Here is a 24,843-nt window from a genome sequence, read left to right on the forward strand (position 1 = left end):
AGTTACTGAGAGTAAATTTCATCTCAGCAGGTGCTTATCAGAAAATGCTGTAACCAAATTGAAACAATCTCTTCCATCAATGTTTTCCTCTGTCTTGCAGAGTAATGCATCAGAGAACAGAGACTTAGATCATCTAGTTGATCATCTTACAACTTCAATGCAAACTTCACTTGATAAAATTGCTCCAGTGAAAAAGAAAGTAATCAATCAGAGGAAACTGGCTCCTTGGTTCAATTCTGAGTTACGTACTTTAAAGCAGCATCTAGAAACCAGGAGAGAAAATGGCGCTCTACTAATGTTGAAGAATTTTATTTAACTTGGAAAGATATTCTGCTAACATATTAAAAAGCTCTCCGTAAAGCTAGAACTTTACATTACTCATCTTTAATAGAGGAGAATAAAAATAACCCTAGGTTTCTGTTTAGTACTATTGCTAGACTAATTAAAAGTCCCATTTCTGTTGAACCATGTCTCCCTACAACTATAAGTAGTGATGACTTCATGAGATTCTTTATAAATAAAATTATTTCAATTAGAGAGAAAATTCAAACCATCCTTCCTTCTACTATCTCTAGTCCCCTGTCAAATGAGACAACTTTAAAAATTTCACTAGAGCCTGATTTATGTTTGGACAGTTTTTGTCCTGTTCAGCTCTGAATTGTCAAAAATAATAACCTCATCCAAACCATCCACATGCCTGCTAGATCCCATCCACATGCCTGCTAGATCCCATCCCAACCAGACTGTTTAAAGAGGTATTTCCACTAATTAATGTCCACATTTTGGATCTACTTAATTTGTCTTTAATGGGTGGTTATGTACCACAGAGTTTAAGGTTGCTGTAATTAAACCTTTACTTAAGAAGTCTGACCTTGATTCAGAAATTCTGGCCAACTATAGACCTATATCTAATCTAACTTTCATCTCAAAAATTCTAGTGAAAATAGTTGCTTCACTTTGAGACAACAGCTCTTTTATTTTGAAAAGCTCCAGATGTGAGTATACTGATGTGACAGAATAAATCCCCGTGGTGTCTCAATTCTTTAATTAAATCAGGAGAACTAGAAAACCCCAGCTGGCTTTAGTGAAACAAACTTCTGGACTCCCTGAAGGAGAAAATCTTGTGAACATGAAGAGAGACATCCAAAAAAGTTCAATCTGGTCCTCTGGACATCCAAAAAAACAAAAAACAAAACAAAGCAAAAAAATATAGAAACGTTTCGTCTCGCATCCAAGAGACTTCCTCAGTCTGAGGTGCTGTTTTCAGCTCAGTCTCTTAAATAGCACCTTCTCAGAGTGGATCAACCAGTTTGCTGCTGACAACCAGAACCAGCTGATCACATGCTCAAGAAGGACCATCAGCCTAACAATGGATCATTAGCACCTGATGGCTGTGACACATTTTACTGACCACATCAACTCTGTGGATAAATACATCAAGTTCACATGAGAAGATGTAAAAAATGGCAGGTTGGCTTTCTTGGACTGTGAGGTCTCAGTCTCTGATAGAGGACATTTGCAAACTGAGGTGTACCGCAAACCCACCCACACAGACCAGTATTTGCAGTTTGACTCCCATCACCCTTTGGAGCACAAGTTAGGAGTCATCAGGACTCTGTACCACAGAGCAGACAGCGTCCCCACTAGCTCAGGAGCCAGGCAGAAGGAGAAATCCCACACAAAACAGGCTCTAGAGCAATGTGGATATCCTAACTGGGCCTTCCTGAAAGCAGAAACCCAAACAGGACTCCAGTCAGCCATCAGGTGAAAAGGAGGAACCCAGACCCAGACCAGTGGTCATTCCATATGTTGAGGGGGTATCAGAGAAACTGAGACGTTTATTTTCTAAACATAACGTCCCAGTGGCTTTTAAACCCCAAAATACATTAAAGACTGGTTCATCCCAAAGATCCAGTCCCCCGGCACAAACAGAGTAATGTTGTGTATGTTGTTCAGTGTCAGGAGGGTGATCAGTCTTACATCGGGGAAACTAAACAGCCACTGGCCAAAAGGATGGACCAGCACAGAAGATCAACATCATCAGGCCAGGACTCTGAGGTCTACACTCATCTCCAGGTCAGAGGTCACTCTTTCAGGGATGAAGATGTTCACATCCTGGACAGAGAGGAACGATGGTTTGAGAGAGGAGTAAAGGAGGCCATCTTTGTGAAAAGAAACCGTCCATCATTAAACAGGGGTGGAGGCCTCCGGGTTCAACTGTCCCCCTCTTACAATGCTGTGATTGCTAGTATCACTCAGCCCTCTGTGAACAGTAAACAGCCATCAGGTGCTGATGATCCATTGTTAGGCTGATGGTCCTTCTTGAGCATGTGAGCAGCTGGTTCTGGTTGTCAGCAGCAAACTGGTTGATCCACTCTGAGAAGGTGCTATTTAAGAGCCTGAGCTGAAAACAGCACCTCAGACTGAAGAAGTCCTCAGGATGAGAGACGAAACGTTTCTACAATTTTTTGTTGTTTTGCTTTGTTTTTTGTTTTTTTTTAATGTCCAGAGGACCAGATTTAACTTTTTTAGATTTTTCTACCTGGATTATTGAGCATGCATCAGGACAAATGAAGAGAGACAGATTTAAACAAAAAATAATAAGGTTTATTGTGAAGGACTCTCCGCTGAACAGTTTTATTTTGAAGGGTAGGGTTAGAACATCCCTTGGAACTGTTTATTGGTTTGAAAATGTTTTGTTCGTTGTTTTGGATCTTCAAACAGGAAGTAGAAACATGTTTATGGTCTCCAGAGGGATTATAACACAACTGGACCGGTCTAAAAATAGTTCAATCTGGTCCTCTGGACATTCAAAAAAACAAAAAACAAAGCAAAAAAATCTAGAAACCTTTTGTCTTTCATCCTGAGGACTTCCTCAGTCTGAGGTGCTGTATTCAGCTCAGTCTCTTAAATAGCACCTTCTCAGAGTGGATCAACCAGTTTGCTGCTGACAACCAGAACCAGCTGATCACATGCTCAAGAAGGACCATCAGCCTAACAATGGATCATTAGCACCTGATGGCTGTTTACTATTCACTAGTATCACTCAGCCCTCTGTGAACAGTAAACAGCCATCAGGTGCTAATGATCCATTGTTAGGCTGATGGTCCTTCTTGAGCATGTGATCAGCTGGTTCTGGTTGTCAGCAGCAAACTGGTTGATCCACTCTGAGAAGGTGCTATTTAAGAGACTGAGCTGAATACAGCACCTCAGACTGAGCAAGTCTCTCGGATGAGAGACGAAATGTTTCTTCATTTTTTTTTGAACGTCCAGAGGACCTGACTAACTTTTTTTTAGATTTTTCTACCTGGATTATTGAGCATGCATTAGGATACAACTGGACCTGGTTCTGCTGGGACAGCTTCAGATGAACCCAAACAATCGGCAATTAAAATCCTTATTAATAGAAAGGTTTACTGTTCTAATGTTCTGTCCACGGCGTCCCCCCCTCCTTGTCTTCCTCCAACGTTGTGACGAGGTCATAGGTCAGCATTCGCCATCTTGCTGACCTTGTCCTGCAGGTCCTGAGCACTAATTGGAGGCAGACACCCATCCAGAGGACATCCCTCCACCAGACTGTTCATGGGCGTTGGGGGAACTACACACTCGTCATCTGCGTCTCCAGGGCAACTGCCTCCATCCCACTCACTTAGGAAGTCTTTAATAAGTGGGAGGAGCTTTTTCCGGGACGCCAACGTGTTTCCTGAGAAGAAAACAAAAAAGAAACCAGGATTCTCAGCTGTTCACCCATTTCCCTTAGGCTCCACCCTCACCTGGAGAACCACGTTTTACCTTGCTGATAGGCTGACATGTGGGAGAGGGTGCTACTGACTGGACAGAGGTTGAAGGTGGGGTTATGGGCCTGTTCCAAATAGTGGCACACCTGGAGGAGGACGTCACAGATATCAGGACTTCAGCAAACAACCACTAGTTCTGTGTGTGTGTCTGTGTGTGTGTGTGTGTACCTGCTCCCTGCAGGTGGTGCTGTGGCTGAATACAGCCAACTCTCTAATTGGCTCGTTGCTCTCAGTGAAGGAAATTGTCATTAAGAGAAGCAAATCAAATCCAAATTTCTGAGAGAAAGCTGTAAGCTCCTCGTCCAATGCCACTGTCTGGAAAAACATCTGTCTCACACACAAACACACAACATTACAACACTGGAGCAGACAGCACAGCTGTGTCTGCATCTGTTGATAAACTGTTAAGTCCTTCAGCTGATTGGTTTACACTGTAGCTCAGCCTGTAGCTCTGACCTGCAGTTCTGCCTGCTCTGCCTGTAGCTTTGATTGTAACTCTGCTTTTAGCTCTGCCTGTAGCTCTGGATGGATCTACCCCTCCCTGGGCTGCCACCTTACCGTGGTGGAAGGGTTTGAGTGTCCCAATGATCCTAGGATCTATGCTGTCAAGGGCTTTACGCCCCTAGTAGGGTCACCCAAGGCAGACAGATCCTAGGTGAGGGACCAGACAAAGTGCAGCCCAAAGACCCCTTATGATGAGAAAAAGAAATGGACTTGATGTTCCCTCGCCCGGACATGGGTCACCGGGGCCCAATTCAGGAGCCAGGCCTAGAGGTGGGGCATGTGGGCGAGCGCCTAGTGGCCGGGCTTTTACCCATGGAGCTCGGCCGGGCACAGCCCGAAGAGGAGACGTGGGTCCCCCTTCCCATGGGCTCACCACCTGTAGGAGGGGCCAAAGGGGTCGGGTGCAATGTGGGATGGGTGGTGGCTGAGGTTGGGGACCCTTGGCGGTCTGATCCTCGGCTACAGACGCTAGTTATTGGGACGTGGAATGTCACCTCACTGGTGGGGAAGGAGCCTGAGCTGGTGTGTGAGGCTGAGAGGTTCCGGCTAGAAATAGTCGGACTCACCTCTACGCATGGCTCTGGCTCTGGAACCAGTTTCCTTGAGAGGGGCTGGACACTCTTCCACTCTGGAGTTGCCCCTGGTAACAGGCGCCGAGCAGGAGTGGGCATACTTATTGCCCCCATCTTGGTGCCTGTGTGTTGGGGTTCAGCCCGGTGAATGAGAGGGTGGCCTCCTTCTGCCTACGTGTGGGGGGACGGGTTCTGACTGTCGTTTGTGCTAATGCACCAAATGGCAGTTCAGATTATCCAACCTTTTTGGAGTCCTTGGAGGGGGTACTGGAAAGTGCACCTCCTGGGGACTCCCTTGTTCTGCTGGGGGGCTTCAATGCTCATGTGGGCAATGACAGTGAGACCTGGAGGGGTGTGTTCTGTGCTCGTCATGGATTGTTCATAACGAACACCATGTTCAAGCATAAGGGTGTCCAAATGTGCTCTTGGCACAAGGACACCCAAGGCCACAGTTCGATGATCGACTTTGTCATTGTCTCATCTGATCTGCGGCCACATGTCTTGGACACTCGGATGAATAGAGGGGCGGAGCTGTCCACTGACCACTACCTGGTGGTGAGTTGGCTCAGATGGTGGGGGAGGATGCCGGTCAGACCTGGCAGACCCAAACGTATTGTGAGGGTTTGCTGGGAACATCTGGCAGAGTCTCCTGTGAGACTCTGCCAGACTCTGTGAAACCAGCCATAAGTTCTGAATGTAGAGCTGACTCTAGTACAGCCTGTAGCACAAACTGTAGTTCTGACAGTAGCTCTTACTGTAATTCTGACTGTGGCTGTTATTGTAGCTCTGTCAGAACAACAGAAAGAGCTACAGTACTGACTGGAGCGCTGACTGTAGCTCTGCCTGTAACTGCATGTAGCTCTGAGTGTAGCTCACCTGTAGCTCTGCCTGTAACACTGGTTGTAGCACTGACTGTAACTGTGTGTAGCTCTGGCTGTAACTCTGCCTGTAGCGCTGACTGTAACTCTGACTGTAGCTCTGCCTGTATCTTTGTAACTCTGACTGTAACTATGTGAGTGTAACTCTGACTGTACATCTGACTGTAACTGAGTGCAGCTCTGACCATAACTTTGTAACACTGCCTGTAGCTCTGTCTGTAGCTTTGCCTGTAACACTTACTGTAGCTTTGACTGTAACTGCATGTAGCTCTGTGTGTAGCTCTGACTGTAACTCCATCTCACTGTACCTTTGTAACTCTGAGTGTAGCTCTGACTAACTTTGTAACTCTGCCTTTAGCTCTGCCTGTAACTGACTATAACTCTGACTGTAGATCTGACTGTACCTTTGTCTGTAGCTCTGACTGTAACTTTGACCGTAACTCTGCCTGTAGCCCTTACTGTACTTTTGCCTGTAGCTCTGACTCTAGCTCTGCCTGTAACTATGCCTATAGCTCTGACTGTAACTCTGTAACTGTGTCTGTAAAGCTGTAAATCTGAAGCTCTGACTGTAACTGCAATTAACTCTGAGTGTAGCTCTGAGTGTAGCTCGTCTGTTGCCCTGCATGTAACACTGGCTGTAGCTCTGACTATAACTGTGTGTAGCGCTGACTGTAACTCTGACTGTAGCTCTGCCTGTAACTTTGTAACTCTGAATGTATCTATGTGAGTGTAGCTCTGACTGTAGATCTGCCTGAAACTCCGTCTGACTGTAACTGAGTGCAGCTCTGACCGTAACATTGTCTGTAACACTGCCTGTAACACTGACTGTAGCTCTGCCTGTAACACTGACTGTAGCTCTGACTGTAACTGCATGTAGCTCTGTGTGTAGCTCTGACTGTAACTTGAACTGCCTGTAGTTAACTTTGACTGTAGATCTGACTGAAACTACATCTGACTGTAACTGAGTGTAGCTCTGACTGTAACTTTGTATGCAACTCTGCCTGTAACTCTGACTGTACTGATTGTAACTCTGACTGTACGTTTGCCTGTAGCTCTGACTCTATCTATGCCGGTAGCTATGTCTGTAGCTCTGACTGTAACTGCATGTAGCTCTGAGTGTAACTCGCCTGTAGCTCTGACTGTAGCTCTGACTGTAACTGCATGTAGCTCTGAGTGTAGCTTGCCTGTAGCTCTGCCTGCAACACTGGCTGTACCTCTGACTGTAACTGTGTGTAGCTCTGACTGTACATCTGACAGTAACTCTGTCTGACTGTGAGTGCAGCTCCAACCATAACTTTGTCTGTAACACTGACTGTAGATCTGACTGTAACTATGTATGACTGTAACTGAGTGTAGCTCTGACTGTAACTTTGTAACTCTGCCTTTAGCTCTGACTGTAGCTCTGGCTGTAACTTGACTGTAACTCTGCCTGTAGATCTGATTGTAACTTTGTCTGTAGCTCTGACTGTAACTCTGAGAGTAGCTCTGACTGTAACTCCATCTGACTGTAACTTTGTCTGTAACTCTGTGAATGTAGGTCTGGCTGTAGGTCTGACTGTAACTCCGTCTGACTGTAACTGAGTGTAGCTCTGACTGTAACTTTGTCTGTAACTCTGCCATTAAATCTGCCTGTAGCTCTGGCTGTAGCTGACTGTAACTCTGCCTGTAGATCTGGTTGTATCTTTGGCTGTAACTTTGTACATAACTCTGCCTGTAGCTCTGACAGTAACTAACTGTATCTCTTAATGTAGCTCTGACTGTACTGATTGTAACTCTGACTGTAGATTTGCATGTAGCTCTGACTCTAGCCATGCCTGTAGCTCTGCCTGTAACATTGTAACTCTGCCTTAGCTATGCCTGTTGCTCTGACTGTAACTCTGTCTGTAACAGCCTGGGGGAACCGAGAGGCCAGCCGAGTCTGGGTGGACGGATCAGACGGCATCTGCAGCCAGTTTCTTAGGATCCACTGTGGGATGGACCTTTACAAGAGATCCTTCCTGCCTACAGCCAGTATCAGTATCTGTAACATATCTCAATGAAATGAGGATAACGAGTTACAACAACAAATAATTTCCCTTTGGGATTAATAAAGTATTTTTGAATTGAATTGAATTGAACTTTGCCGGTAGCTCTGACTAACTCTGTAACTTTGTAACTGCTATCTGCCTGTAGTTCTGACTGTAGCTCGGACTACAGCTCTTACTGTAGTTCTGATTGTAGTAACAACTGTAGTACTGACTATCACGGACTGTAGCTTTGTATCAGGTACTGACTGTAGAACTGACTGTAGGATTTATTGTAGCTCTTACTGTATTACTGACTGTAGCTCTGACTGCAGCTCTTACTTTAACTCCGCCTGTAGCTCTGCCTGTAATTGCATCTGACTAACTCCAATTGTCTGTAACTCTGCCTGTAACTTTGTAACTCTTGACTGTAACTCTGTGAGTGTAGCTCTGACTGTAACTCTGTTTGACTGTAACTGAGTGTATCTCTGACTAGCTCTGACTGTAACTGTGTATGACTGTAACTGAGTGTAGCTCTGACTGTAACTTTGTAACTATGAGTGTATCTCTGACTGCAACTCTGTCTGACTGTAACTGAGTGTAGCTCTGACTGCAACTTTGTAATTCTGCCTTTGGCTGACTGTAACTCTGCCTGTAACTCTGCCTGTAGCTCTGATTGCGCCTTTGTATGTAGCTCTGACTATAACTTTGTATGTACCTTTGCCTGTAGCTCTTATTGTAAATTTGACCATAACTCTGCCTGTATCTCTGACTGTATATCTGCCTGTAGCTGACTGTAACTCTGCCTGTAGCTCTGCCTGTATATTTGTAAGTAACTGTGCCTGTAGCTCGTACTGTAACTTTGACCATAACTCTGCCTGTAGCTCTGACTGTAATGCTAACTGTATCTCTGCCTGTAGCTTTGCCTGTAGCTCTGATGCTAGCTATTCCTGTAGCTTTGACTATACCTCTGACTGCACCCCTGCTTGAAGCTCTGACTGTAACATTGTCTGTACCTATACCTGTAGCTATGCCTGTTGCTCTGACTGTAAATTTATCTGTAACTCTGACTGTAGCTCTGACTAACTCGGACTGTAGCTCTTACTAACTCCAACTGTAACTTGACTGTAGCTCTGACTGTAACTTTGTCTGTATCTTTGACTGTGACTTTGTCTGTAGCTCTGACTGTGACTTTGTCTGTAGCTCTGACTGTGACTTTGTCTGTATCTGTGACTGTTCTCTGCTTGCAGTTCTGACTATAGCTCTTACTCTAGTTCAGACTGTAGCTGTTACTGTAGCTTTCATTGTGGCTCTTAATGTAGCAACAACTGTAGTTCTGACTGTAGCTTTTACTGTAACTCTGACTGTGGCTGTTATTGTAGCTCAATCAGAACTACAGCCAGACCTACATTACTGACTGTAGTACTGACTGTAGTGCTGACTGTAGCGCTGATTGTAGCGCTGATTGTAGCTTTTACTACGATTCTGACTGTAGTTCTGATTTTAGTAATGACTGTAGTACTGACTATCATTGACTGTAGCTTTGTCTCAGGTACTGACTGTAAATGACCAATACTGACTGTAGCTCTGATTGTAGAATTGATTGTAGCTCTTACTGTATTACTGACTGTGGCTATTACTGACTGTAGTTCTGACTGTGGCTAGATTCAGAGCTACAGTCAGTGAAATTATCAGAACTACACTAAAAATTACAGTCAGAACTACAGTAAACGTGATAGTCAACACAAGAATTAGAACTGCAGTACTGACTGTAGTACTGACATTAGCACTGATTGTTGGACTGACTCAGGTAACAAATGCAAAACAGATATACCTCTAGAGGGATGTAGAGAACAGAGATGGCAACATTCAAACTTCCTGAAACTGCTTTCATGTCCTTCAACAGCATCTGCTCTGTGTTCAGACCTGAAGACCAAAACACCCAGAAAAAAATGAATAAATACTCGAGAAAATATAATCAAATATTTCAAGGAATACTGTACCAACTTTATGTTCATTTAGGATGAAAACACTAGTTTTCCTGTAGTACAAATTAGAGCTTGACTGACATAGAAATTTTGGCTATCACCAATTCCGATATTGGGCAGACAATGCCGATAACCGATGTAATGGCTAAAAACATTTCAGCTTTGTCCACCCCCAAGAATCTAGATAAACTGCTACTTTTAAACTTGTATAAAGGCTGAATGAAAAAAAAAAAGTTTTAATGCTTGAAGTCTTGAAACAGTCTCCCTAACATCAATCAACCTTTATTTCTACAAGTAAATCCCATTGAGCCTCGAGGACTCATTTACAAGAGAGACCTGATTTCAACAAAGAAAGATGACAACATTGGACAACAGCAACAACAATAAACAGTTATAAAAACTCATACTACAGTTTTTTTTTTTTTTTTTTTTTTTTTAACAAATAGGATGGCTAAAAGGAAAAAGGTAACAAAACCAAAAAAACAGCTAGATTCTAAGGCGAATGTATAAAACTAAAAACAGGAACATGTCTGCATTGGTTCCTGCCAGGAGTCCAACAGATGTTTAAAGCCAACATGCATTCACATTTTCTATCTTCCACTACTCACCATAAAATTATAAAGTTTGTTACAAAAAATATAAACTAAACAAAGAAACACCTTCCCTGTTCATTGTTTAAACACCTCCACCGCTACCTGTTGTTCTAGGAACATAATCATTTCAATAATTAGCAGGAGTGGATTCATTGATAGAGGAGTGGATTGCTCTCTCCAGGTTGAGGGTGAGGTTCTGCCTCAAGTGGAGGAGTTCTAGTATCTCATGGTTTTGTTCACAAGTGAGGGAAGAATGGAGTGTGAGATTGACAGACGAATTAGTGCAGCGTCTGCAGTATTGCGGACTCTGTACCGGTCCGTTGTGGTGAAGAGAGAGCAGAGCTGTAAGGCAAAGCTCTCTGTTTACCGGTCGGTCAACGTTCCTACCCTCACCTCTGGTCATGAACTCTGGGTAGAGACTGAAAGAATGAGATCACGGATACAGAGGTTGAAATGAGTTTCCTCCGCAGAATAGCTGGACTCTCCCTTAGAAATAGGGTGAGAAGTTCAGTTATCCGGGAAAGACTCAGAGTAGAACAACTACTCTTCCACGTCAAGAGGAGCCAGTTGAGGTGCTTTGGGCATCTGGTAAGGATGCCCCCTGGGCACCTCCCTAGAGATTATGAAGCATAATTTACTGTGAAAGCAAACAGTTATCAGTTTTAATCTGGTGCCAGGGTTGGTCTGAACAACCTGTCAAAAAATGGTTAATAGTTACACAGATAAATATTCTCATCTTGAATTTCACCCCTGCTTTTCCAGGGACTTTTATAAAAAAATTTTTTTATTATACTAGTACATAGTGTATTTTTAGTTAACGTTATTCCTAGTTCATATCCTAGAGCTTAATACAGTTAATCTTTTAGAGTCAAATACTTCTGTTGGATGCAACTGGGGCCCTGTGTACACAATTTTGTTCCACCACATGAGGTGAGTATGACGAATAAAGAATCCTGAATCCTTGAACCTTGAATTCTAGTTAACAATAGCAATAATAATAACAATAATAATAATAATCTCTCTCCTTTTAAGAGGATTATCTGCATAAGGGAGGGAATTATAAGCAATCAAATTCCATATATTATCATAAATATTATTCTATTTAGTAAATAGTAAATGGTAAATGGACTGTACTTATATAGCACCTTTCTATCTTATCGAGATACTCAAAGCTCTTTACAACAATCTGTGCCTCATTTACCCATTCATACAGCTCTATACTAGATCTCTACAAAGCTAACTGAACAAATCATTCTAAGGAGAATAATCAGAGCTTTATCACATTCAGACACTGATGGGACACACATCAGAGGCTATGAGGGGTTCAGTGTCTTGCCCAGGGACACTTCAGCATGTGACCGCTGGTGGATTCGAACCCCCAACTCTCGCATTGGAGGATGACTGCTCTAACCACTCAGCCCCCCCCCCCCCCCCCCCACACACACACACACACACATCCCGTAGCTTGATTAGTAAATTTGGTTCATTTTGACTGCCTGATTTGCTCCTTAGGATCAAAGGATATTTAACCTTTATAGATATATGTCATTCTAGATGGTTGCATTCTGCTAATCAATTTATCACAATCTTCCCCAGATTCTTTTACCCTGGTTGTTTTAATTTTATAGACGTGTTTGATTTCCCTGATTTGTTTAATTTATTTCCACCTGTAATAATTTTGAATCTTGCAAGATGGAACATAGGTTGAAATACAAGCAGGCACAACTTTTACATAATTCGTCTGCAAGTATGTTCACCGAGAGCCTACAAAGTGTTTTATTAATTTTAAATAACGTTTTCAGACAAAGGCACGGTCAGACGACTCTGGCAGCCTCCCTGCTTATCTAATGCCCCTTTTCCACCGTCACAGAGCGGATCAGATCAGTTCGGGTTGGTTCAGATCGGTTCGGGTCTGTTGTGTTTCCATGTACATTTCTGGACCGGCTCTGTAGGCGGGGACTAGAATCCAACTGGTCTTACCACCTGGTGGCGGTAGTGCTCCCTTAAGCTACTTACTAGCCACCACTAAACGTATTAGAAGAAGAACACCCTGAAGGTTTTGTCACAAGGTGTTGTGGAAGAGATGTCATGCTCTAATGGAGTACCTCATGAGCTGTAACTTTTAAACCTGATTCATAATCCTACCTTACTGCCTTCCTGCCTGCTTTAAACCCATGTGTTTTTCATTTTAGTATAGATTTTTATAATAAAGATGTATTAAAAATTCTTCACTTTTATTATTTGCAGATATGCACAAGGTTCATGTTAAAATTGCAAAACATCACACTGTGCTGTAATCTTTGAAACTGCTTTTACAATAAGATACAGACTTGAAAACAATTAGATTAAATTTTGTCCTTAAATTTTAAAGATTTGTCTTTCATTAAATTAAAACATACATTTATTACTTATTAATCTAAAAAAGTTAAGTCTGGTCCTCTGGACATTCAAAAAACAAAACTAACAAAAAACATTTAGTTTATTTATTATAAACTGTATTGTTTGTTTTGTGAATGTCCAGAGGACCAGACTTAACTTTTTAGATTTTTCTACCTGGATTATTGAGCAGCATCAGGATATTAATTAATAAATAGTCAGTTGGTTTGTGAACACCATGGGGTCCTAGAAGAGTTGAAGAGGAGGATGTTGATGTCTGTGCCTCCCTGGTGAAGATGCTGCTCCCACAACCCTGAAGCAGAAGAGGATGGATGGATGGATGATGGATGGATGGATGGATGGACGGACGGATGGATGGATGGATGGATGGATGGATGGATGGATGGACGGGTGGCGAAGGAGGAGACCATCAAACAGCAGGAGTGGTCAGTTCAGGTGAACTCCTGCTGTTTGCTTCAGATCAGCTGTTCAAATCTCTGCAGGTTCAAATAAAAGGTGCACCAGGACTTTCAGCTGAATCTCTCAGGCCACAGTTGTATGGCCAATAATTGATAACTGTCCTTTCTGAATTTTTGACTGTTTTTGTGTCACTTCATCCTAGAACCAAAAAATTATAACATAATAACAGTTGAGCAGATACTAGTAATCTTTTCTTAGGATCCATTAAAGATCAAATGCAATTGGAAATTCTTCTCAACTTCCAGTATGAATTTAAACAAACACTATATGAACTTAACATTGTAAAATTTGTTTAGGAAATTTAATGTTCAAGGACACCACTTAAGAAAAAAAATTTTTAATAGGAAAAGTAAGAAGTGAAAAATGTACAAAAATAAAAACTACTGCGTCCAACTAATGATTGTGTATCTGTGTGTCCCTTGTCTCACGGGCTTCATCCAGAAGAAGACACAAGTGTTGTTCCTGCTGTGTCCGCTTCAGTTCTTCATGTTCATTCAGTGATGGAATAAGACTTTTCTTTACTGGACTCTTTTCTCTTTCTCTTCACTAGAAAGAAGAAACAGGTGGTTAATTCAAGCTACATACTGTTTTTGAATAAATGCATGAAACAAAGAAAGGTGCTGCTAACAGCTATAATAGATATATTAATAATTATAAACTGATCAAATAAGAAAATGAAAAATAAATTGATTTAAAAATAATGAAAATGATAATAATGGATATATGAATCAGAAAGTATACAGATGCAGATATTCTTTGTCATTCGCACCACATGTGGTCCATGTGGTGGATCAAAATTATGTTCACAGGGTCCCAGTTACATCCAACAATAAAATATAAAAGAAAAACAGTAATAAGATCTAAGATATGAACTAATAAAAACATCAACTAAAAATATAAGCTCTAATAGCATAAAAACATTAAACACAATACGCAGAACAGCAGCACGGACATGAGTCTGTGTGAACTGATGAGCACGAATGAACACAGCAACATGAAACAGATCAGCAGCAACATGAAACAGATCAGCAGCAACATGAAACTGATCAGCAGCAACATGAAACTGATCAGCAGCAACATGAAACTGATCAGCAGCAACATGAACCTGATCAGCAGCTACATGATGTGATTCTTCACAGTGTTATATATTCATGAGGCTGCACAAACTCAAGTTCATGTTGCTGTTTGACGTATTGTTTTGATTGTTTACTGCTATTAGTGCTTAGTGTTTTATTAGTAGATGTTTTTTAGTTGATATTTTTCTTAGTTCATATCTTAGATCTTATTACTGTTTTTATTTTACGTTTTGTTGTCTGTAACTGGGACCCTGTGTACATAATTTCATCCCAATTCAGAATTTATTCAACATTTTAGTTTTTTACTTTAAAAATAAAATAAATCAAGTCCTTATCGGCACAAATAAAGTGATGTGGAACATGTTGCATCTGTTCTTACCGAGCACAGAAGCTGCAGCGTTGTGCTGCTCTGTGAGGTGCAGCTGGGCTGTGATGGAGCTCTGTCAGGTGCAGACTCCTCTGATGGAGCAGGAGAAGAAGCCAGGAGTCTTGGAGGGTTTAATGTGGAGTTTAGAGATGAACCGTCACGCGCTGAAAGACGTTCTGGATAAAATACAGTGAGAAACGGGACCGGAGGACAGTTAGCATTTATGCAAATTAGCTTAGCATCGTAGCACCGACGTTGTCCTATTATGGCATCAGCCTCTTTTGTTAGTTAAAAATATGTTCAGAACCGATGGGATGAGTAATTTAAAATATGTTTAAAGTTAGAAAACACTCACCATCTTCTATAAATGGTTCAAGTAGAGCAGTAGTCGTGTCCAAACCACCCTCCAATCCTCCATCTAGCTCGCTTTGACTTTTTTCGTCGGCCACCAAGCACAACAACACCTGCACTTCTGCATTTGACCACGGCTTTGATATTATTGTTGTTGTATAGCTTCAAAATACTAAAAGATACGCTCCTCGTGTTATCGCTAATGGCAAGCGGTAGAGAAAAAAATGGTGGATCGGGTTGTTTGGAAAGACTCCACAGACTCCTCCCCTCGACCAATCAGTGACCGACAGTGTTTCTGACGTCACGGCGCGGCTCGCTCGGAACCCTTGAGAAGCCGGGCCAGAATTTAGCGAGACGAGCCGGTTTCTGGAACAGTGGAAATACCTCCAACGCGCTTCAACCCGGAAATATCCGACCCGCGCCGTGACAGTGGAAAAGGGGCATAAGTGAAAGGCTCCATTCACTCTGATCCAGACAAAAACAACTCTAACACACACACAGTACTTTAGTAGGTGAAAAACATCTTTGACCTTTCACATCTCCATCATTTTCATTTGACAGAAGGTGTTGGTTTTTTGATCTACTTACTTCAATTTGAGTGCAATGTTTCATCTGGACAGCTTGTTTTGACTGTCCCTGTTATTGTTGGAAAACAGTTAGTAAAATGAATTTGCGTGAATATCAAGAGGTCACTTACCAATCTTCTGCCTGATGTGGAACATCTGCCTTCTCTTGATTTTCTCCATCCTGCCTGCATCTTCTGTTATTGTTTGACCTTGTTCTAGATGGCTGCTAAAGTTACCAGTTTTTAGCATAATTTAGTCTAAGATCAAATTAGAATTTCTCTTTTAGTTTGCTGGATCCGTTCCAGGTTTTGAAGCATTAACACAACACTGTCACAACACTCATTCAACCATTGATAACATAAAATAATCACTAATCCGAGACACACATCCTTCACACTCCACACAACCTTTTGCATCTGTACAGTCTCCCATATCAGTTATACATTAACAAACATACACAACCCTCCACACAGCAGACGTATACCTACACTTTGACCCCATTCATACAACAAATATACATAACATTTGCAATCCAGTTATATTTCCCTATTCCTGCCTAGCTAAGGTTCTTCTCTATCCCTCATCTTAATCAAACATACACTTCACCACTTTACTCTCGCTGAGATCAGACACTTTCCCCTCCCCTCCCTCTCCGCTTTGTTGCTCTGTCTGTCTGTGAAACTGCTTCTGAGCCTCTCTTGCATCTTCTTGTAGATGAACAGATGCTGAGAAATATTCATCAATTAAAACGGATTCTTCATTTTTCTGGACTGAATAAAACGTGCATTGAATTTAATGAAATGTAACGTGAGACGTCATTTATCTTTGACCCATCAAAATGAATGCGGTCATTTATTTTACAGAATCAAAGTTTAACATCAAACATTTACATTAATTTGGCAAAATATGAAAATAACAACATAATTAACAGCTTTACAGGTAGTGAGAAACAATGCGGCGATTGTTTCCACTCTTCAGCAGAACAGCAGACATTAATGAAAACTGTACAATTGTTTTGGCGAGTTTTAGAAACAGGTGCCAACTCCTCCGTTGACGTCTGAGAGGATGTAAACAAGACAGTTGTTCCAACACATGTCTGCTTCGACTCCTGACCTTGGAAAACGCACACTTGCTCATTCAAAGACAGAAATCAGAAAATGCATAAAAACTCTGTAACAGACCTTAACATGAATTCTAACTTTGCATGAGGATTAAAAAATCATTACACTGTTTCACAGTTAATAAAATTGATTAGTTCACTGCAACATCTAAAATGGTTTGAACTAAGACACTTTGATTATCAACATTTGTAAAATAGTAATGATAATAAAAAGAGAGTGTTCTTTCACTTGATTTTCAAGAAAGAAAGTCTCAGGATGGGTGAACCTGTATTTCTGGATTCAAATCAATGAAATGACAGTTTCTGTCCCACAAGGTTCTTAAGGTCAAGGGTTTTGACCTTAGGCTTAGTTTTGACATCAGGTTAAGTTCACTACTTGTTTTGATCAGTTGGTCCCTCAACTCAATTTACAACATTTCTTCAAGAGAAGACAGGCCTTAGGCGAGCCGATTTACCCTGTTGGCACGTACGCAGTTTGATATCTCATCGACTGGAAGACTTCATGATGTGTCTATCTCTGCTGCCATCTGTGGATTTTAAGGACGCATATTTAATTGGATTTATGATAACTGGTTCCTGCTTTTTGGATTCGGCTGGTTGCTGGTTTTATCTACAATCAAGGAAGTCATCGGCAGCAAATTTGGACCCGATCACACTGCTTGCCTTTATGATGGTTTGGTTCGTGTCTCGAGTACTCAGACTCAAATGCTTTGGGCTGAATGGATCAGATCTCGGGGATTTTACTCAGGCACGTTCCATCGGTGTGGCCATGTAATTTGGACATTTCAGAACCGAGTGGACCAACACAGACTCAAGGCAGATGTCATTAAGTTCTGCCTGTCCCCAAAACAACTGTGTGTTTCTCTGAATTTGGCTCCCTTGGCTGGTCTTGAAGGCCACCTTATCTGAATTCACCTGGAGAACATGTGATCTGACGCTCACCACCCCCTCCCTGAGGAATTTCCAACTGATAACCAGATGAAACCAGCTGAATAAACTTTGTGTCATCATTTCAGGACTCTTAATCGTTATTCTTGGCCATTCCTCGAGAATGTTTACGGATCTCACCAGAGGACACTGGCTGATTATCCCATTCTTATCAGAACTCTTACTGTGACCTCGAGAGCATCTATGAACATGCTCACTGCTCTCGTCGTCCCCCTCTACAGAATGTCTACATCACTATGTGCTTGTTTTTCTGCTCAGGCAGGAAAAAAAAAATGTCAGATTGGAATTTGTTCACCTCCAATTCCTACATGTGTCCAGTTTCAGTACTTTCTGTCTGTCTAAACAGATCTCTCTTGTAAAAGAGTCTTCTAGGCTCAATGTGACTTATCTGTCTAAATAAAGGTTGAATGAATACAGTATGTCCCTCACTGCCTGTTCTAAAAGCTATCTGTCCCTATCTCAACGATAATAACTCCATATAGTCTTCTGTAGGAATCCCTTTGTCTCTTCATTTAGCTTATTCTCTCATATATCATCTCTTAAAGGTATTTATTTTAAGGATACTCCTGTTTCAGAAGCACAGCTATAACCGATTTGACGTTTAAAGTTGTGCCGCTGACCAGTCTGACCAATGCATCGAAATGCAGACCTTAGGTGATGCTAATCACACAAAGTACCCCGGGGATGCTGGCTTTTTCAGGGAGCCAGATCAGGACCCCCTACAGGCACTCAAAACTTCATAGAGCCTATCAAACTCCAATAAACTTGATGGAGTTTATCAAACTTTGACAAACCCAACAAGGTTTATCGAACTGTCAAATGCCCACACCTGTTGACACATCCAGATGTGCAATTTTTAACGCATTTTCTAGGAAACACAACGGGCGTAACACCCGGACGTGTAGGCCTAACCGTTCACGCAAAGACTGTAGCGTTACACCCCATTAGTCAACTATAATAACCATATAGTCTTCCGCAGGTATCACTAAGGTTAGTGGGTACCACAGAAAAACCTTACATTTATTCCTCCGCAAGTATCTCAAAGTGACGCAACAATTTTACATGTGACGGTAAAAATCAGCCATGCCGTTCTTCTAATTTAGTCAATAATTAAACAAAAATTTATGCACGGGCTTTAAATCAACCAGACGAATCTTATTTTTAGGGAAAAAGTTGCATTTTGCGTGTTTATAACGCTCTTGGACCACTTTCGGTTAGCGATGTTGCTAATGCTTCCAGCCCGCTCCCCCTGCACGCCCCAGCAAAAAAATGTCACTTATATAAATTTTTACATCTGACAATTACATTCATGAAATCACGTATTATACTGCAACGTTCTACTGCCTTTCAAGTTACTAAACTGCGTGTATAGGGCCAAAATCAGAGCAGCCTGCCATCCCTATTGGACACGCAGAAATTTGATAGAACAGGTTTCTGCTTACCTTATGAGATCCTAATAGCTAGCTAGCACAGTCTGCGCAGAATCGGTCACTTGTCCCTGTGGTACTATTGAACAATAAGAAACAAGCCACCACTTTTAAAGACGGGAGCCGAATAGTCACGGCACCAAGCTGTTGCAGCATGAGCTGTTGCTAGCTGTGGGCCTCAGGCCTCATCTTGGACCCCAGGCCCGCCTCCAGCTCATGCGGCCCCCGGCTCGGACCTCCCTCACAAGTAGCACTCACACTATCTCAATAAATCAAGGAAACATATTAAATCAAGGCAGGAGAAAAATTACAGTTTACAGCGCAGGTCTCTTCGATAGTTTCGACAGGAGATCTTGGACCAGAAGGAGCCGATGTTACATGGCATTACAAATATATAGGGCATAGGCTCTGCCTTCACATCGGGGAACACAGTCTGTCAAGTGCATAGAGGGGCGGACTAAATGTGATCTCAATGGATCTTATGTGGTCTGATGTGTCAAGAAAAAATGATACAGTGCACAAAGCCTTTCTATGTGGTGCGGTAAGCCAATAAATAAATAAAACTATTCCTTGATGGATTTGAATCCCTGAGAAACTTTGTTTCTTTTTTTAAAGTTTCTGGCCCTGTTTAAACCAGTCAGAACCGGGTCATAATTTCATTACAATCCGTCTCTGAGCAGATCAAAAACCCAGAGTCAGTCTAGATAAAATATAACTGTCCCCCTCTTACAATGCTGTGATTGCTAGTATCACTCAGCCCTCTGTGAACAGTAAACAGCCATCAGGTGCTAATGATCCATTGTTAGGCTGATGGTCCTTCTTGAGCATGTGATCAGCTGGTTCTGCTTGTCAGCAGCAAAACTGGTTGATCAACTCAGAGAAGGTGCTATTTAAGAGACAGAGCTGAATGCAGCTCCTCAGACTGAGGAAGTCCTCAGGATGAAACGTTTCTACATTTTTTTGCTTTGTTTTGTTTTTTGCTTTTTTGAATGTCCAGAGGACCAGATTGAACTTTTTTAGATATAACATACTAAGTGCTAAATAATAAGTTTAATAATAATAAACAGTATTTATCTTATCCTGATGCATGCTCAATAATCCAGGTAGAAAAATCCAAAAAAGTTCAATCTGGTCCTCTGGACCAGATTATCAATACCAGTATTTATCTTAAGTTTGCGATATATAATGAAGCTCTCTGGACATTACGTAATTCAAATTATGTGACTGAAATGATGCTAAACATATTGCATGTTATTAAAGTTGAAAATGAAGACATCAGGTTTAATTTGTATTTATTTATTCAACACCACAAACTGTATGTCACACAAACACTGATAATTAAACTGAACACACTATTAAAAACAAGTTAACAGTAAACTGCATGAATGAACTGGACTCTTGTTTTCATCCTGGATGTCCCACGTTGTTCATCTGGCTCGTTCAGGAAGTCACTCCTTTGATTAATGCAGATTAAAACATTGAATGGATTGAATAAAAGAACTGAGGGGAATTTTAAATAAAAAGTTCATCCAACATCTTTCTCTTCAACGTCCTCCTGCAGTTCATCTGGGCCAAGCCTCGTTCGGAACCGGTCCGCCTGGTGGAGGGACAGCTTCTTCTTCTTTCAGGAAAAATAAAACCTCAGCTGGTTGTTGTGTAACTGAAGTAAACACAAACTAACATTATTAAGAACATTTGATTTACCTTCAGGAAACCAGCTGCTGATGATCACGGAGTAAAGTCCGACATCGTCGACTCAGTTCTGGTCCACTCAGCGACCGGTGTGGAGCTGTTAGACGAAGCGGTCCCGCTTGGCGTCAAATCTGCTGACTCTCGTCCAAAATCCACCTTTAACTTGTTACATCTTTGTTGTTAGCTGATTAGCCCAGAGGAAAACAGCGTGCCGAGGCAGCACACATGCACATTAGGTGAAGGTTCAAAATTCACAGCGCCATCTAATGACCCGGCATGGTAACTACAGCGGATTCGGGAGGGCGGGGGGAATCCTCCGGATGCATGTAAACTCAAAATCCGTCCGTGTCAAATCTTTTCCTCTAATTAACATACGAAAAAACCTACGTTTCCCACATCGTGTCCGTGTAAATAGGGCCTACAGAAGTCTTTCGGATGAAAGAAGAAACGTTTCTACAATTTTTTGTTTTTTGAACCCGTCCAGAGGACCTGACTTTAACTTTTTTAGACATCTATTCACAATTTCCAAAGGGATGAAACGAAATGTGCACACTTTCACAATAAAAAAAGAATGTTAGATCCGAGTCTTTAAGTGTTTCAAGTTCTCCAGTTCAACCTCTGAATAGTGGGCAAGTGAAAGAGCCTGTCCACTGATCTGTGTCTAAAGTGCAGTTTGTCCTACCACACTGGGTGGGCATAGAGAATTGCTTTAGTTCCATTTGGGCAGTGGCTTGCCATCCATTAATGGAAAGTTCTCAAAGATCTTCATGTGTGTGGATCCAGTGACTTGTCTCAGTTCCTTAGATTGTCAAGTCACAATTTTCAGCATTGGCATGAAAAACCTGATCAGTGTACAACTTAGCATGGGCACGGGAAGTGCATCACCTTCTCTCCTTCAGGCTGTTATGAATGTCCCATCTTCATGCCATGCGTTTCACTTGAAGTTTAACACAAATATCAACTTACAACATGAAAAAAATATAAACGAAGCATGTAGCTGAACAGACTCAGAAGCTTACCACGAGGTCAACCAGTCTTTCACACGATGGCAGCTGCTGCATGCCTTCTTCATTCTTCCGGTAAGATGGCGCCTGTGTACATGGCTTGCAATCCACCTCTGCTGATGGAGTTCGGATTATTGGTGTTTTTTCATTTCTCATCTGTGACATCAACGCTCTGCTGCTGTATGAACAATAACTTTTGGATCTTCGACTATGTGCCACCAACGTCGCTTATTTTGATTAATATGAGCGTAACTCTGGACCCCCCGCTGCTGGCGGACGTGCCTGTTTACCTGCAGCAAGCCGTGCACCTGCCTCCCCGGAGACGTCGCTCCAGACGCCGTGGAAAACGCGCTGGCCGGCTGGTGAAACTGAAAGCCCTGCTGGCTGCCTCTGAATCATCCTCTCCAGCTGATGGTCAACGTTTCCACGTCCGCTCCTGGCGCTGTACAGATCCTGTGGCGCGCTGTCTGGTCCCGCTGCCGGGGTCCCATCATCACACTGGGCCCGTGCGCGGCTCTGTTTCCTGCCGGAGGCGCGCATCTATCTCTGCAAATCTGAGGCGGCTGGACTGGACACTGCAATCATCTCCTCCTGTGGTGGATTCTACGAGGATGGCCCTGATAAATGCCAGATCGCTGGCTAATAAAACTTTTATTTTGAACGACTTTTCCTGCTGCAACCGACTGGACTTTCTTTTCATCACTGAGACTTGGATCTGCCCTGGTGAGATCAGTGTTTTTCTGGAATTACTGCCTCTGGATTGTTCTTTTTTCAATGCTCCAAGGACAACTGGTCATGGTGGAGGATTATTGGCTGTTTTTAGGAAACATTTGCACTGCAGACAGCTCCATGGTTCAGCTAATTATTCAAGTTTTGAACTGCTCTGTTGTGAGCTGGGCCGCTCCAACCCAGTTCTGTGTGCTATTTTTTACAGACCCCCCAGATACCATAAACAGTTTTTAAACGAACTATCTGACTTTCTAACTGGTGTTCTGCTCCAATATGATCGGGTTGTGATTTTAGGAGACTTTAATATCCACGTGTGCTGCCCTGATAAACCATTAGCTCAGGACTTTCTAGACCTCATCCAGTCCTCTAACTTTGTTCAGAGTGTTGTTGGTCCGACTCACCAGCAGGGCCACACTCTAGACTTAGTTTTAACGCACGGTTTGTCTGTTTCTGATTTAGAAATTGGTGACACTGTTTGTTCTGACTAGGGGTTGAACGAGTATATAATTTTTAAACTCAACATTAATATAATAAAACCCGAGTAAAACTCGAGTATTCGATGACGTCATAGATCTCAAGATACAAAAATAAATAAATAAATAAAACCACAAAAAAAGGTAATTATTTACAAAAAAAAAGACCAACAAAACATTGGGAGCGTATATTATGCTCCTACCATTTATCAAACTGCAAATAAGTCACAGGAAAAACTAAACTATTAGTTTTTATTATTAAACTGCAAACGTGAAGAAACGCAGCACGTCAGAAACGAAACTTAAACTGAACCTGGTTCTGGTTCTGTGGATTGGACCCGGTGTTACACCATACTCTGTGACCTGCAACAGTGCAACACCGCTCCTACGGTCATACGTGGTCACATAATATGACCTCACTACGAATACTCAATGTTAAATTTTAACCTCGATAGATGTTCTAGCAATCGATGTGCAGATTACTCGAGTACTCTGTTAATGCCCTAGTTCCGACCACAAACCGGTTTTATTCAACACCTCATTGATTTGTGAACCTGCACCTCCCCCCACACCCAAGCCCTGTAGGATTTTTAACCCTTCCACCGCCACACTCTTCTCTTCCATCTTTGCTGGTAATTCTGTTTCAGACTCTGAACTCTCTGCGGGTCTTACTACGTAGGAGTTGCTTTCTCAGCATCAGGAGGCGTGTGTACAGATCCTGGACTCAGTCGCCCCGTTAAAGCTCAGGAATCGAAAACGCACGCCCCACCCTTGGGTAAATGAAACCACACGAGAGGCAAGACGCCTGTGCAGGAGAGCTGAGCATCATTGGAAGAACGATACACTCCAGGTTTCCTTCGAGATGTTAAAATCATGTTAGAAAGCCTATCAGACCACCGTAAAACAGGAGAAAAACAAATATTTCTCAAAAATGATCAACTTAAACAGTCACAACCCCCACGTTCTTGTCAACACCATTAACACCATTCTAAACCTGCCTCAGTCTGCCACCACTGAGGCCTCTGTTGACACCTGTAATAAGTTATAGGTAAAATAAATAATGTGTAATGTGAGAAATAATCAGTGATATTTACTGTAGCACAAGTTACATCAGCTAAACTAATCTGTGCTACAGTAAATAACAGCAATCTTTAATGCAGCACAGATTAGTTTAACTGATGTAGCATGTAGCTATGAGGAACATCTACGTGTATATTATTGTAACTACTTACTCTGCCAGTCACCAGAACTTTGTTAACATGAAGAGTTCGGACGTCCTTCACAAATCCGTCATTGATTATAAGCATCCGTGTATTTAAAGCTGTGAAGCTCCTCCGTGGTAGCACTCCTGGTGTTCATTAATAATTAACGATATCAAAGTAACTTCTCGGTGACAATTTGTCTGTTTCGTCTGACATCATTTCTTTCCACCTCATAGGGACCGCAGCTGTTTTATGCCTAGATCTTGCTCTTGGTCAAGAGTATCAACATACTGAGCTCTGGTCTGTCTAAGCATCTTCTTCACATGCGCCTCAACAAATGGCAGAAAACCTGGTATTGCGCAATACCAGTCATGTGTGTGGGAACTATGTATTAGTGGGGTGACTAGGTGTGACCTCATTGGTTTAATCCGTTTCTGATGGTGGATTCATTCAACCTTTATTTAAACAGATAAATCACATTGAGCCTCGAAGACTCATTTACAAGTGAGATCTGTTCAGACAATAAAAGTGGTGAAAAATGACACAGGTTTTGGAGACAAAAAAAATTCCCAACACGCTTTTAACCCCTGTTCAAAGGTCAACAGTGGCAGTGAGCATCCAGAGACAACACACAGAGGCACTGCAGAGTTCAGATAAAATCACTCAGTTCAAATAGTTCCCTCTGGAGAGATCCGTG

At 42.1% G+C, this 24,843-nt stretch overlaps 1 protein-coding gene across 1 annotated transcript in view; it reads right to left on the minus strand.

Annotated features, from left to right (window-relative positions):
- Positions 1-3,308: 3,308 nt before the first annotated feature.
- The window catches only part of prune (prune exopolyphosphatase), a 28,574-nt gene continuing 7,039 nt past the window's right edge, over positions 3,309-24,843 (minus strand). The window contains exons 4-7 of the mRNA XM_037676494.1: positions 9,589-9,680; positions 3,966-4,124; positions 3,793-3,883; positions 3,309-3,703 (exon numbers count right to left, since the gene is read on the minus strand). Coding sequence (XP_037532422.1) covers positions 3,480-3,703; positions 3,793-3,883; positions 3,966-4,124; positions 9,589-9,680 — 566 coding nt within the window. The 3' untranslated portion in view covers positions 3,309-3,479. The remainder of the gene's footprint in view (positions 3,704-3,792; positions 3,884-3,965; positions 4,125-9,588; positions 9,681-24,843) is intronic.

Source organism: Nematolebias whitei, chromosome 5 (genome assembly GCF_014905685.2).
Source record: "Nematolebias whitei isolate Nwh7 chromosome 5, NemWhi1, whole genome shotgun sequence".
In the NCBI taxonomy this organism is placed as follows: Eukaryota; Metazoa; Chordata; class Actinopteri; order Cyprinodontiformes; family Rivulidae; genus Nematolebias; species Nematolebias whitei.